At 45.7% G+C, this 13,524-nt stretch overlaps 1 protein-coding gene and 1 long non-coding RNA gene across 5 annotated transcripts in view; one reads left to right on the forward strand and one right to left on the reverse strand.

The window, feature by feature from the left end:
* ADCY2 (adenylate cyclase 2) overlaps nucleotides 1-7,260 on the forward strand; it is a 430,316-nt gene extending 423,056 nt beyond the window's left edge. For all 4 annotated transcript variants that reach the window (XM_077116823.1, XM_077116824.1, XM_077116825.1 and 1 more), the window contains 2 exons: nucleotides 2,377-2,501; nucleotides 6,443-7,260. In XM_077116823.1, coding sequence (XP_076972938.1) covers nucleotides 2,377-2,501; nucleotides 6,443-6,595 — 278 coding nt within the window. In that variant the 3' untranslated portion in view covers nucleotides 6,596-7,260. The remainder of the gene's footprint in view (nucleotides 1-2,376; nucleotides 2,502-6,442) is intronic.
* Nucleotides 5,556-13,478, reverse strand: LOC143647145 (uncharacterized). The gene is made up of 3 exons (XR_013157875.1): nucleotides 12,896-13,478; nucleotides 12,236-12,332; nucleotides 5,556-9,785 (listed from the first exon to the last, which is right to left on the reverse strand). It is a non-coding gene; the product is annotated as an uncharacterized LOC143647145 (long non-coding RNA).
* Nucleotides 13,479-13,524: the final 46 nt, after the last annotated feature.

Raw genomic sequence — 13,524 nt, forward strand, 5'->3', positions numbered from 1 at the left:
GATGTCTAAAGCAGAACTATGAGTTGTATGGGAGTCCTCTGACAAAGCCAAGAAGAAATTATTTCTCTGCTCTTGGTTCCTTTGAAGATGCTATGGAGCATATTTGCGCTCCATTTCTTGGTCTAACTTTCCATTGCAAAGGGGAGTCCTTTGCCTAAATCTGCAGAAGGCTGTATATGCTAAGTTAAAAAGCGGGGAATTTCATCTCTCAGAAAGACACCCCATTAATCAATTCAATGCAGTACGGTGTGGACCAGGACTCTGGAGATAATTGGGAGAGGGGGAAATAATCAATCCAGCATCTTTGTGCCTGTTTCCTCCCCGATCCTATGATAACTGTGGGTCCCTGCACCCAGGGGTCCGTGAATGGGGGTAGGGAAAGATGCCCAGGCCATCTCTGGTTTCAGAAGTTGATCAGACTTGCAAGCTTTCGCTCCTGATGGCAGCTGCTGTCTGCATATCCTGCGAAGTGTCCAAATATACTCTGAGCTCAGGGACACACGTATAATACCCTGGCTTTACAGTCACGGATCTGAGGTGGGGAGGTCAGAGCAGTCGCTGTGGCCTTCCTTCTTTGTGGTGGCCCTAGCTGTGGGCTTCTCTGGGGAACTAACAGTGACACTACAGCTCCACCCGGGATCCCACGAAATCCGTCAGCTGGACTGCAGAGCGCCGGCTTTGTGACTCTCTTCTGTGGCTTTCTCATGTCTCCTGAGAGAATCAGTGTGTGAGGAGGCATGTGCTCTGGGGAATGCAAGACAGACCCGACTCCCAGAGCTTGCCTGGAGAACGTGGGGCTCACTCCTCCTCACGGAGGGCCAGTTCCATCTGCCCTCGCCTTGGCTTCCCCACCACCCCTGCCCAGGACTTCCTTAGGGGCCGCCCTCTAGCCTCTCATCCCTACTGTTTCCTTTTCCCAGGTGTGTAGCTTTGAGAACCAGTCATTTCCCTCATGTGAAAATCTTTCCAAAATGTAGATTCCATCAAAGTCCCTTTGTTACACATATTGATGTTTGTATGCTGAAATGGGTACACTCTGTCACTAGGGGCAGTAGAAATGGGGTTTGGCACTGGAAATCAAAACCACCACCATGTTCATCTTGAGGTCAGTAAACTTTCTCCTGGGATATCACCAAAGATAACAACCTATCCTGTGGAATAAGCCACATGCCCAAGAAGCTTCTGGTAGAGATCAGACAGCAGAGTTGTTCTCAGCCAGGGCTGCGGAGCCAACGGCCTGGTCCACAGGCAGCTCTGCCACCCACCAGCTGTGTCCATGCTGTCCTCCACTTCCTCATCAGACAGGCAGAGGTGGTAACAGTGATGTCCACCTGTGCCTGTTTGAAACTGTTGTGTACCCCAAAAAAGCCATATTCTCTAACACTCATTCAATGTTGTTGGATGGGATCTTTTGATTAGATGGTTTCCATGGAAATGTCTCCACCCATTGAAGGTGGGGTTGCTTACTGGAGTCTTTTAAGAGGGGACCGCTTTGGGAAAAAGCTACAGAGCTGACCCAGGCAGAGACATTTGGAGAGGCAGAAAGAAGATGTCTCCTGTGGACATGTTAACATCTCAGTTAAAAAGAAGACACCAAAGACCCTAGCAGATGTCAGGGTGTGTTCCCAGCTGACGGGGGTGTTCCAGACCCATGGGTCTTTCTTGACTCAGGGCCTCTTTCCCTGGATGCCTTAGTTTGGACATTTTTATGACCTTAGAACTCTAAACTTGCAACTTAATAATACCCTTTATAAAAGTCGGTTCATTTCTGGTATATTGCATTCTGGCAGCTTTAGCAAACCAAAACACTATTCCGTAGAGCAAGAGTGTATACATGTAGGGCACGTGGACCAGTGCACAGCGAACAGAACAGGCTCTGACCAGGGACGGAGGCAGTGGTGGTGGTACTTCAACAAAATGTTGGCGTGAACCCAAAAGTCCTACGGTGGCAGCCCAGCCAAATAAAGCATTGTCCATGCACTGAGCCTTGCCATTTTACAGTGAAAGTATGTGTTTTTAAATCACAATTCCAAAACTAACATAAAAAAAATAACGATCACCTCTTGCCTAAAATTGTGTGGCAACATGGAAAAATAATGTTTCATTTTTGTAAATATATCGACTTAATTTAAGTATGGAATAATGATAAATGGTCACATAAACAGGAATCGTGGTCTACCAGGGGGGAAAAATGCACAAATATAAACCACATTAACACTTCTGAGATGAAGTCATAGAAATTATTTTTCTTTGCTTAGAACTCCATGAGTTTGGCTCTTTGTGTAAGAATGATGATTCAAGTAGCCTCTTAAAATTTTCTGTTTTAAATAATTGCTATAATTTGAGTTTTGTTGACTCCATTTTGCTGTCTCACAGGCATCAATCATGGACCTGTAATCGCTGGTGTCATTGGAGCTCAGAAGCCGCAGTACGACATCTGGGGAAACACTGTCAACGTGGCCAGTAGAATGGACAGCACTGGAGTCCTGGATAAAATACAGGTAGTTGGTGGCTTCTGACATCACCGGCTGGTCTGCTGGAACCCATAAATAAGCATAATAAGGATAGTAATAATGTTTAACACAAAGGAAAGATAGTAGGCCTTGGTATGTGGTCTAATCTTTATTTTGGAGTAATGTTAAGTAACTTCAGGATTAAGAATAACAACAACAAAAAAAAGAAGCGCAATAACATAAAGGCTATTGCACTAGTGAACAAATGATCAGAATACCTACCTCCAGGGCAGGTGGCAGCCCTGGGCATGAGGCACAGACAAGTTCCCTTCCTCCTTTGCCCTGGCCCCAACACCCTGGAAAGAGATTTTCCAGGGTTGCCCCCAAACCACACTTAACCCACGTCCTTCTCTTGGGAGGAAGCATGGAGCAGCCGCTGGGAGAGGTGGCAGGTGTGACGTGGCAGGACCGAGTGGGCCTAGCAGGGCATCTGGAAAACTTGGAATGGATGGAAAGTTCCGGAATCCACCCAAGGGAGAGAAAAAGGAAAGTCTGACAAATTAAAAGCAGCAACTGGAGAAAAATAAAGCTATTTAATGTCCATATTCCCATTACTCGTTAAATCAATTACAACCACAGTTAAAATAACTACAGTTATAATAGCAATAATTCTAGGGGAAAAAAATGCTTTCAAAGTCACTGAATGATCACACAAAAATAGATTTATTAGACCCATGCTGGAAGTGTTCCCGATGCTGGAATACAATGCTGGGCATTCTGGAGTGGAACAGTAAATGAATCAAGGGAGAGCAGGAGAGAAGAGATGGGAGGCGCCCTGAGATGGCAAACACGTCCCCATCAAGTCTGTCCTTTAATTCATTCAACAACCACTTCCTGTGGCCTTCCATGTGCATGCACTGAAGTAGCCACCGAGTTTGGAGCAGTGAACAAACCAGCTCATCTCTGCACTCAGCGCGTAGTCTACTGAAGAAGGCAGAGAAGCAATCACAAGTGGGTAACAACCGAGTAAATTGCAATCTGTGACCCATGCTATACAGTGGGTGATGAGCGAGGGCTCCGAGGACTGGCCACTGGGCAGCCTGCACCCCTTGGTCAGAAGGAGCCCCATCTCTCGGCCTGCCAGGGGAAGGGGACAGGAGATGTTGCAAGCAGAACCAGCTGTCCTTTTCCTCCTGGCAATGGCCACCGTGGTTGGGAAGGCCAGCCATGTGTCCTCCCTTCCAGCTGCTCTTCATTTCTTCTCTCCATCATGGCAGCCTCATCACCTAATGGCTCAGTTTGGAGGTCTCTGTGTGGGCACCAGTGTCCCCAGTGTTCACTGAGGTTCCAGCAGTCCTGGACAACCCAGGCCCTTCCATTGGGCACACAAGAGGGACATGCCCATAGCAAGAGCACACTTCCGCCCCCATCCCATCTGCAGGACAGCCTCTGCTGCACAATGTGCCCAGAATATTCCAAAATGAGAGGGTCGTGTTTAGTATCCTTCACAGCTCTGCAAGCAGTTTTCAAGCATTCAGGATAAGAATCAAAAGCAATCTAAGAGAGGCTGGCCAGGGAGAGCACATGCACCTGGAACCCATAAATCCCCCACAGGTGAGCATTTAAAATAAGTTTAAGCCCAGGTGGGTCTCCAAGAGGATATTGACCACCATAAAAGTCCAGGCGACTTAGTACCAAGCCACCACCTGGGCAGACTCTGTGCTGTTTGATCCCAGAGAGCAAATAAGATGGGCTCCTGCCTGCCAAAAACAAAATATGCTGCAGGCCCCTGTGCATTCGCTTAGCTCAGCAGCTGGACGGTTTGCATTTCAGGATGTTTTCTTCTCCTGAGGGTGTAGCTTGCTCTCAGCCCCAGTGGCCCCTCATTTCCATTTATGTGCAAAAGGAGTAGTGAGATGTCAGGGAAAGTGAAACGCTGAGAACATTAAAGCTTCTCCTGGTCCCGAGGAGCAAGTTCTTTTTTATTAAAGGGAATTATACTCCCACATGCTTTCTAGCCTGGGAGCCCAAAGAACTGCCTAGAAAGCTCCCTCAGCATCCCAGACAGTTTCCTGCAGACTTGGGGGGCTGACAGGGGCATTCGTCCAGGCAGACAGCGCCCCGCCCCTCGGTTCCCATCGACTGTGGGCAGCTGACCCCCATGGGCGGTTGGCGTTCGTTCAGAAATGCCAGTGACGCACTCCACGTTCATAAGCAGCTCAACTGCAGGATTAACCTCAAAGGCTCCTCAAGGTTAGAAGTCAGATGCTGTCGCGCTCTGATTCTGACTGCCCCGAGGACACCGACGATGAGAAAATAATGATCCTCTGAGTTTCTTGGCCATCTCGGTATTCTTTCAGTGCTTCTCAGGCACCTAAAGCCCTTCCTGTGCCTCTGGCTTTCTCCTCCTGCTATACCCTGCCACCCTCTGGGGCTTGAACCTGCTGCGGGGAGGCACCAGCACCCCCCCACCTTCCACTCTGTTTTCTCTCCTGCTTTGTCAGCCATCGGGTCACATCGTGGAAAGACAGAGCAATTTCTCTCGCTCTTGTCCATAGGCTGCTCCCCGGATCTTTACATCTGCAGGCTTCTCTCTTGTTTGGAGGAATCCCTGGATATTGTCCTGGATTCTCATAGTCGCAGCTCTGCAACCCCACCCCCACCCCTGAGAGGCTCCCACCATCACCAAGTCCAGGGAGGCTGGCTCACTGCTCGCCCCTCCTTGCCCTGTCGCCCAGCAGTGCCCACACCAAAAAATAAAAAAGAACAGCTCGGCATAGTAGCATCTCTGTATTGTCCCCCAGCTGCCCGGCTATGCCACGGCAGCCAGGACCAGGGGCGCCACCCTCACCCCCCAAATAACCAGGGTCCTGTGGGCTGGGAGGCCTATGCTAATGAAGTAGAGGAAACCCCAGAAGTTTCTGGAAAAAACAAGCTGGCTTCCTCTCTCCTCAAGACCCAGATGCCCTCTGGGGGAGCCCAAATTGGGGAGGACCAAGCTCCTGCCAGGTGGGTCTTCCCTCACCTTGGGAGCTGAGTCTCACATGAGACCACACCTGGGCACTTCCCATCCTCTGCTGGAGGAAATGTCTCTGTCCCAGTGTATGGGTGTCCCCCCAGCAGAGCCCAGTGCTGGGTCAGTGCCTCCCTCCCAGGGATTCTGAGCATCCCCCCCCAACCTTCCACCACCATCTGACACGCAGCCCAGGTCTCGCCTCCTGGCGCGATGTGGGAAACCATGAGTCTGGCCTTCTTGGCAGGGCGGGATGGAGGTGCTCTTGTCTCTTTAGCACCCAAAATCAATCCCATGAAATGAGAACATGTCGATCTCCTGTGCATACCCACACTAAGGCAAATGCAAATTCCTTTAGCTTTAATTTTAGGTCCTCAAACCCTGTGCATCAAACCCCAAAGGTCTGGCCCCTTGCAATAATGGTTGCTTTCTCTGAATGAAGATTTATCATTTCAAGAAAGAGCATCCATGACAGTTTGTAAACTGTTTGTAAACATCGGCAGCATTCCCACTTTGAAAAACCTTTCATGGTTCAGGTTTGCCTATTTTTTTTTTCCCCCTCTAAAATCTGGATACATCATCTTTACATGGTTGAAATTGTAGCACAGACTCAGGCTTAATTCAGCTTTCCTGGCCCAAATGGCTTGGCAGTTTTCCATTGTCCCATCCCCTATAGTGTGGAGCATGACAGCACCGTAGGCTTACCTAACCCATGAGGTCTCATGTATTTTGAGGTTGTTTATGGTCTTTCACTATGACAACGCAATCACTGTCAGGACACTGAATTTAAGGACACCGTTGTCCTTAAAAGGGTTTTTTGCCTTGTGGATTATTCTCTTTTCCTCTATTTTCTTCCAAGTGAAGTGGAATTACCTAGTCAGTAAACACAACCTTCTTTTGGCTTTTTTTCCTGGCGTCAGCGGTTTCAGGGAAGGGTTGTATTAAACACCTCTTCGTTTCTCCACGGGGCCCACAGGTCACAGAGGAAACGAGTCTTGCCCTGCAGACCCTGGGATACACCTGCACATGCCGGGGAATAATCAACGTGAAAGGAAAGGGAGACCTGAAGACCTACTTTGTGAACACAGAGATGTCACGGTCGCTGTCCCAGAGCAATGTGGCATGCTAAAGAGTCAGCTCCGGGTACCCAGAAGACAGGATTTTCAGGAAGATTCCACGCACTTTCTGACTGCCTTGTCGGCCCCTCGTTTCGATGTGCGTGCTCTGTCCTGTCCCATGGAACCTCTGCAGACTTGTTCCCATGACCCAGTGGCATATTGTTTGCTGTCTGATGTGTGCCAAGAGCATTTTGCCACTTGCACTGTGCTTACTCCTAAGCAAAAGGGGAAGGAACACAATTTCTGGGAGAAAGGCATTCAAAGAACGTACAAGGATGATAGAGGTGAAACAAACAAAAATTCTTAAGGCAATAAAACTAGGGGGTGTATATTATCTTCTGGTGCATGTTATTTTCTGGAAAATATGGTAGCTCACCAACCGCATCTGCAAGTCAGATATTAAAACACAGTATTTGTGAATAAGTTGATTCTGTCTCCCCACATGGAGTTTGGCCGTGTTCACCCACATGTCTCATCGCCAGTGGCTGTCCATGGGCCTCAGTTGAGATCTGTGGCTCTTGTCACCTCGCTGTTTTGTCTCACTCCAGCAGCACATTGCCATACATTACCAGAATTAGCCTTCACAACCTAGGACTAGTTTTGTACCAAATGTGTCTGATGTATTGATGCCATTGTCTTTTGTTAGTTTAATTCATTAAAAGTTTTATGTACTTTGGTTTTTAGTGCCTGTATCTTTTTTTTTTTTTCCATTCTTCTTTCTCCTCTGGTTTGCTTCAGAATTTGGTTGGTTTGGTTTGGTTTTTAGACTCTCCCATCTGTTTTTGTTTCCTAGCTGCCAAAACAAATGCCACCCAGTGGATTGGCTTAAGCAACGGGAATCTATTGGCTCATAGATTTGCAGCTAGGAGAAGTCCAAACTCGAGACGTCAGCAAGGCAATGCTTTCTCACAGAAGACTGTGGCTTTCTGGAGCTGATGGCTAGTGACCCTTGGTCCTTGGCTTTTCTGTCCCAGGGCAATGCACATGGCGGCCTCTTCTTGTATCTCTTCTAGGTTCTGTTAACTGCTAGCTTCTGGCTGCTCCCTGTGGCTTCTCTTTCTGCATCCAGTCTCTTCTGCTCATAAGGTCTTCATCCATGTTGGATTAAGGCCCACTCTCATTCCGTGTGGCCACACCTCACCCAACAACAGTCCTATCTACAGTACTAGGAGATGGGACCTGAATGTGCCTTTTGTGGGAGACAAGAGTCAATCCCCAACAGTGCCCTCTGGACCCCAAAAGACATGTTCTTCTTATATGCAAAATATATTCATTCCATCACAACATCCCAAAGCCCGAAGTCATTTCAGAAGCAACACCAAGTACAAAGTGTTGTCAGGTCAATTATGAGTGTGGCCCATCCTGCGGCAAATTCCTCTCCATCTGTGGACCTGCAAAACCTAAAAAACGGGTCATGTGCTCCCAGTATACAATGGTGGGATAGGAATAAGATAAATGATCCATTGCAGAAAGGAGAAATTAGAAGGAAAACAGGGGTCAGGGTTTCCAAACAGTCCAAAACCAGCAGGGCAAATTCCACTAGTTCTCAAGATCTGAGAGTCATCTGCAGGTCAATGTTTTGTCTTCTGGACCTGCTGGACTGACAGCCCCATCCTTTTCAAGTGCTTGTGCAGATGGCTGCACCCTCTCTGAGTATTAAGATGGTGGCACACTTCCTGAACAATGGGGCACAAGGCAACTGCATCTACAACCGCCAAGTGCAGGGGCAGACTTGCCCTTTCACATGTTGGTGGACCCAGTCTCTTGGCTTGAGGAGATCTTTTAGGTACAGACCCAGGCTCCCAAGGTTCTGCCCTTGAAGTCATTCTTTCTTCAATTTGTCTGTTCTCTGTCCCATTCAGGCATTGCTTCTGTTCATAGAAATTTCTCAAAAACCTGAAAGGATTTGCATGCAGTTCAAAGGGACCCAAACCATCAGACAATAGAAACTTTCACAGATCCTTTCTGCATAAATGCACCCCCGATCCTGACTTCCACTGCAGTGGTTGACTGTATCACATTCAGCCACATCCTTGCTGGCCAAGGGTTGTTCAGTTAAACCCATGCATGAGTCCTGCTCTCTGGTTAATCAATTCCCCAAAGTTCAGAGAGGTCCCTGATAGAACTTCTTCTGGCACTAATCTCATGACACACTATCTCCATAGGCTTAGAGTTTTCCAAACCATCAATTTCTTATTTCTCTGTACTTAAGAGTTTAGTTCTCAGCTTATCCCTTTCCCCTCACATTTTACTCTAAGCTGTAGGGAGAATCCTGGCTGCACCTTCTGTACTTGGCTAGTAAATCTCAGCTATATATATTCAAGTTCATTACTTACAAGTCCCACTTTCAATCCAATAGCTGAACACGATTTTGCCAAGTTCTCTACCACTTTATGACTGTATTACCTTTCTCCACTTTCCAGTAAGACAGTCATCATTTCCTTCAAAGCCCTCATCAGAAGTATTTTTAATGTCCATATTTCTATCAACAGTCTTTTCAAAGCAATCTAGAGTTTTCCTATCAACACCTCACATTCTTCCAGCCTCTAACCATTACCCAATTCCAAAGCCATTTCCACATGTAAGGATATTTGTAATAGCAGCAAACATTCCACTTTCCTATACCAAAAGTAGCTTTAGTTCTCAGTTGCTAAAATAAATACAATGTGTTGGCTTAAACAATGAGAATGTATTGGCTCATGGTTTTGAGGCTAGGAGAACTCCAAAACTGTGATGTCAACAAGACAGTGCTTTCTCCAGAAGACTCGCATTCACAGGCTGATTGCTGGTGATCCTTGGTCCTTGGCTTTTCTGTCAGATTGCAATGCACATGGTGGTGTCTCCCTTCTCTTCTGGTTTCTGTTGACAACCAGCCTCTGACTGCTACCTATGGCTTCTCTTTCTATATCCAGTTTCCTTCACTTATAAGGATGTCAGCCCTATTGGATGAAGACCTGCCCTCTTTCAATTTGGGCACTTGGCTCATAACATCTTCACAGGTCCTATTTACAAATGGGCTCACAACATGGGACCAGTGGATGGGATGTGAAACGTGCCTTTTTGGGAGGACGTGATGCAGTCCTCAACAATATATCATTGATGGTGTTTCTGAAGAAGCTCTCCAGAAGCCAATATTGATGTATCCTAGGTAACTCGTATCAGGATAAAGGTTGTGATTCAGATCATTGAGAATGTGATACTCTGAAAAGGAAGCATGTTCAATGTATTTAGTAATCTAACTTTTCCTGTGGCATCTCCAGAGAACATTTTCAAGGAAAATAATATTTTATTAGTAAAAAGAGTCTTCATTAGCAACCGCACCCTTTCTGCCCATATGTTCTGGCCTACCTTGATATGCTGATAGAGATATCAGACACAGAGTGTGTGAGAGTAATTTGGAATTGACTGTGTAAATCAGTAATCACAGCAGTTTGAACTACCAAGAGAAGCTGCTGAGTCTTGCAAGCTGCCTTTTGTCTGAGGTGGATTAAATATTTATGCATTTTTTTAAAGAAAGAAGATCTGCAAAATGTGTTCTTGTAAATCCAATTCAAAGTATTCTTTGGTTTTTTTCTGCTTTTAAACATCAAGAGCTCATACTATGCCAAAGGTTAAAAAAAAACACAGTGAGTAATCTAATATTTAAAGTCAAAATTTCAAACACCAGCCTAGCCGGAAAACTTTCTTTTTATAGCTCAGGGCAGGCTGCAGGGGAACAAACCCTGATAATCCGGAAGGCAGTTTATTAGTGGGAACCCTAGCTTTGAGCACAAGCTTGGTCCCTGACTGCTTCTTTGCTAGCTGTGTTGCTTTGACCGCATCTATTCTCTTAGCAGCAATTTCCTTATTGGTAAAATGGAGGTAATAACTCTGTAGCCCATGGAATTGGGTCATGATTAAATGAGCTAACCTAAGTTAGAAAGCCTGGCCATGCCTAGGCTGCCCCCATGCCGGCACTTTGTCTCTTATTCGACTAAAATCACTTGACATTTGTAACCATCTTTCATCATTGAAGTGTAAATACAACATGATTTGTTCAATTTTTTGTCACAATCAGTATTTTTTTGATGCTAGCATCACCACACAGCACTGGCCTTGATATACCAAACTCTCTAAAAGGTGACCAAAGGAAGAAAAATGGTACAAGTGCATATCTGGAATTGGGGCTTTGGTGGACTCAGCCTGGCTTTATCTGTCATCTGTAACAGTGAAGAGCCGTGCCCCTAGTGGGTTCTGCTCGCTGAGGCATCTCAAGCCCTCCGAGGGTTGCTTTAGGAAACATCCACAGCTGGGTGATTCCCAGGTTCTCTTAAACATGGTTCCCACCCCTTACCCCCATGGGCTTCCCTCAGCTTGGGGTTTATGGTGGAAAGAACACAAAAGGAAGACTTTATTTTCCGAAGTGTCATCACCAGTTCTTACTTAACGGTAGACTTTTACAAGCACTCAGTGTCATTATCAGCGTCTACCTTACAAAGCTCTGTGCACACCTGGGCCTCTCAAAATGGGATCCCCCAAACAGCAGCATCAGCAGCACTTGGGGACTTTTTAGAAACATAGATTCTCAGACCCAGGCGCAGACCTGCTGAATCAGAAACTCTCGGCATAGGGCAGGCTGTTTTATTTAATTGTCCAGGTGATTCTGATTCAAGGTCAAGCGTGAGACCCACTGACCTGAAGTCCAAGCAGTAGACCAATCCCCACATTTTACAAATGAGGAAACTGAGGTGCAGAGAGACTAAGGGACCTGTTCAAAGTTTCACAGTTGATCAGTGGCCAAGACAAGGCTAGCATGAAAAACTGCTTGATCCCTGGTTTCTGCAAGAGAGTTAAACCTGGTGGAAGCTCTCTGGGCTCTGGGCATCTAAAAACACCCCTGGGAGCTAAAATTGCAAATCAGAGCCTGGGGGTTCACTTCCACCAGGCCAGTGGACACTGTGGCATTGGTCAGTGAGTAGAAATCCCCTCTCCTCCAAGCTCTCCTAAACCTTTAAGTGTAGAAACGCCTTGATTCCAGACCCACTAAAGCACCGGTATCTCAGTGCATCTCTTTAGAAATGCCCACACTTTCTCATGACTCTTCTCATTCTTTTTCCAAATTCAGGACACATTCCATCAAGGGGACAACCACTCCTCTTTCCTTTGCTCTAGATACAAATTATGATCAAGAAACATCATTGACTAATGGTGGAAATTGGTAAGGCAAAACAAATTCTTTGAATCTCAGAATATCTGTTTGATAACATGCCCTTAACGGGCATTTGTTTATTAACTTTAAGTTGTAAACATCTTGATATCAACAGAAATACATTTAATTTTCCCTTGCCATCTAACGAACATAATATCTTTGGAAATCTTGCCCACTTCAAACCCGTTTATTAAAAGTAAGTACTAAGAGGTTAACGGCCTGACAAAATAAATAAAAATAACCTAGTTTGACATTAATTTATCGCAGCCACTTGCAAACAAAGGCACCTCCTACAGATATTTTCTTTTCTTGGAAATCAACATGAAGAAAGTAATTTATAAAAATGTCTGTAACCCAAACTTTATATAATTTCCATCATGGTATTTCCAATATGGTATAATGGACCCACAGCATTCTAAATAAACTACTGCTAATTGTTTTTGAAAAAATAAAAGGTACCTACAGTGAAAACTTGGTTTCAAATGAATAAAGAAATGTTTAGGAGTCATTCAGCCTTGAAATTGCCAGCAATTCAATGTCATGCATCCTTTGAGAATCACCTGGAATTCAAAACAAAATTTGTTTTGATGGAGGAATCAGGGCTGAAATTAATTAGATCACCTGCCCATTAAGTGCCAAAACCATGGAGAATTTAATCACAGTAGATGAGGGACTATTTCTTCCAAGGAATCGATTCATTACAAATATAGCTGCTATCTTAATCTTCAAATAATTTTTCAAATTCTCTCCAAAGTTAACATTTCCAACTGAGATTAAAAGTGACTGCTTCAAAAACCATTCACAGTTAACGGTTGCAGCCGGGAGCACCCAGTGGGATGGCTGCCAGGGGGTACCTGTCCTTGATTAACTCTAGGAGCTCATTGCCCCACACAGAGGCACTGCTGGGGACTGAATCACACCCCCACAAGACAAGTCCAAGTCCCAACCCCTGGTCCTGTGGGTGGGAACACATTTGAAAGTACGGTCTTCAAAGAGCCTAGTAGTATGAGACCAGATTGAATCAGGAGAGCCTTAATCCTTTATGCTCAGAGTCCTTAGAAGGAGAGGAACCTGAACTTGGGGCTTATGGTGAAAAGAACACAAAAGGAAGACTTTTACTTACTGAAGCTTTATCACCAGTCTTTCAAAGCAATAGACTTTTAAGAGCAATCAGCGTCATCATCAGAGTCAGACAGATTGTCCAGAGATGGACAACTCTGCAGAAGTGGAGACCAAAAGAGACAGAGGCCACATGATGGAGGTAGAGATTGAACCACCATGAGAATGCTACCAGCTTTAGAGAAGGCATGGCCTGCTGATGACCTTGATTTGGACTTCTAACTCTCAGGATGGGAGATAAAAAATTCCTGCTGCTTAAGCCAGGCAGGCTGTGGTATTTATCTTAGCAGACCTGCACATGAAGACAACATGCAAGGTCTGCATCTCCCACTTTAAAGACAGGGAAGCGGAGCCTCAAATCCATGAGCTGACTCGCCCTAGACTTCAGAGCTGGAAAATAGATGAGTCAGAATTTTACCCAATGCTAATGAATGCCAAGGTCCACGCTTTGCCCATAATCTCAGATGCTTCTTGCTTGAGGGGTGACAGCAGGCATTGCTGGCCACCAGGGCCACCCATTCCATCTAGGGATTTTGTCCTCGAGTGAACCCATATTTGCTGTTCAAGTGATTGAATGCATTGGGAAAAAATGCATTGCTCTATCTAGAGTTCAATTGTGCCAAAATATAATTT

This window comes from Tamandua tetradactyla, chromosome 9 (genome assembly GCF_023851605.1).
Source record: "Tamandua tetradactyla isolate mTamTet1 chromosome 9, mTamTet1.pri, whole genome shotgun sequence".
NCBI lineage: Eukaryota > Metazoa > Chordata > Mammalia > Pilosa > Myrmecophagidae > Tamandua > Tamandua tetradactyla.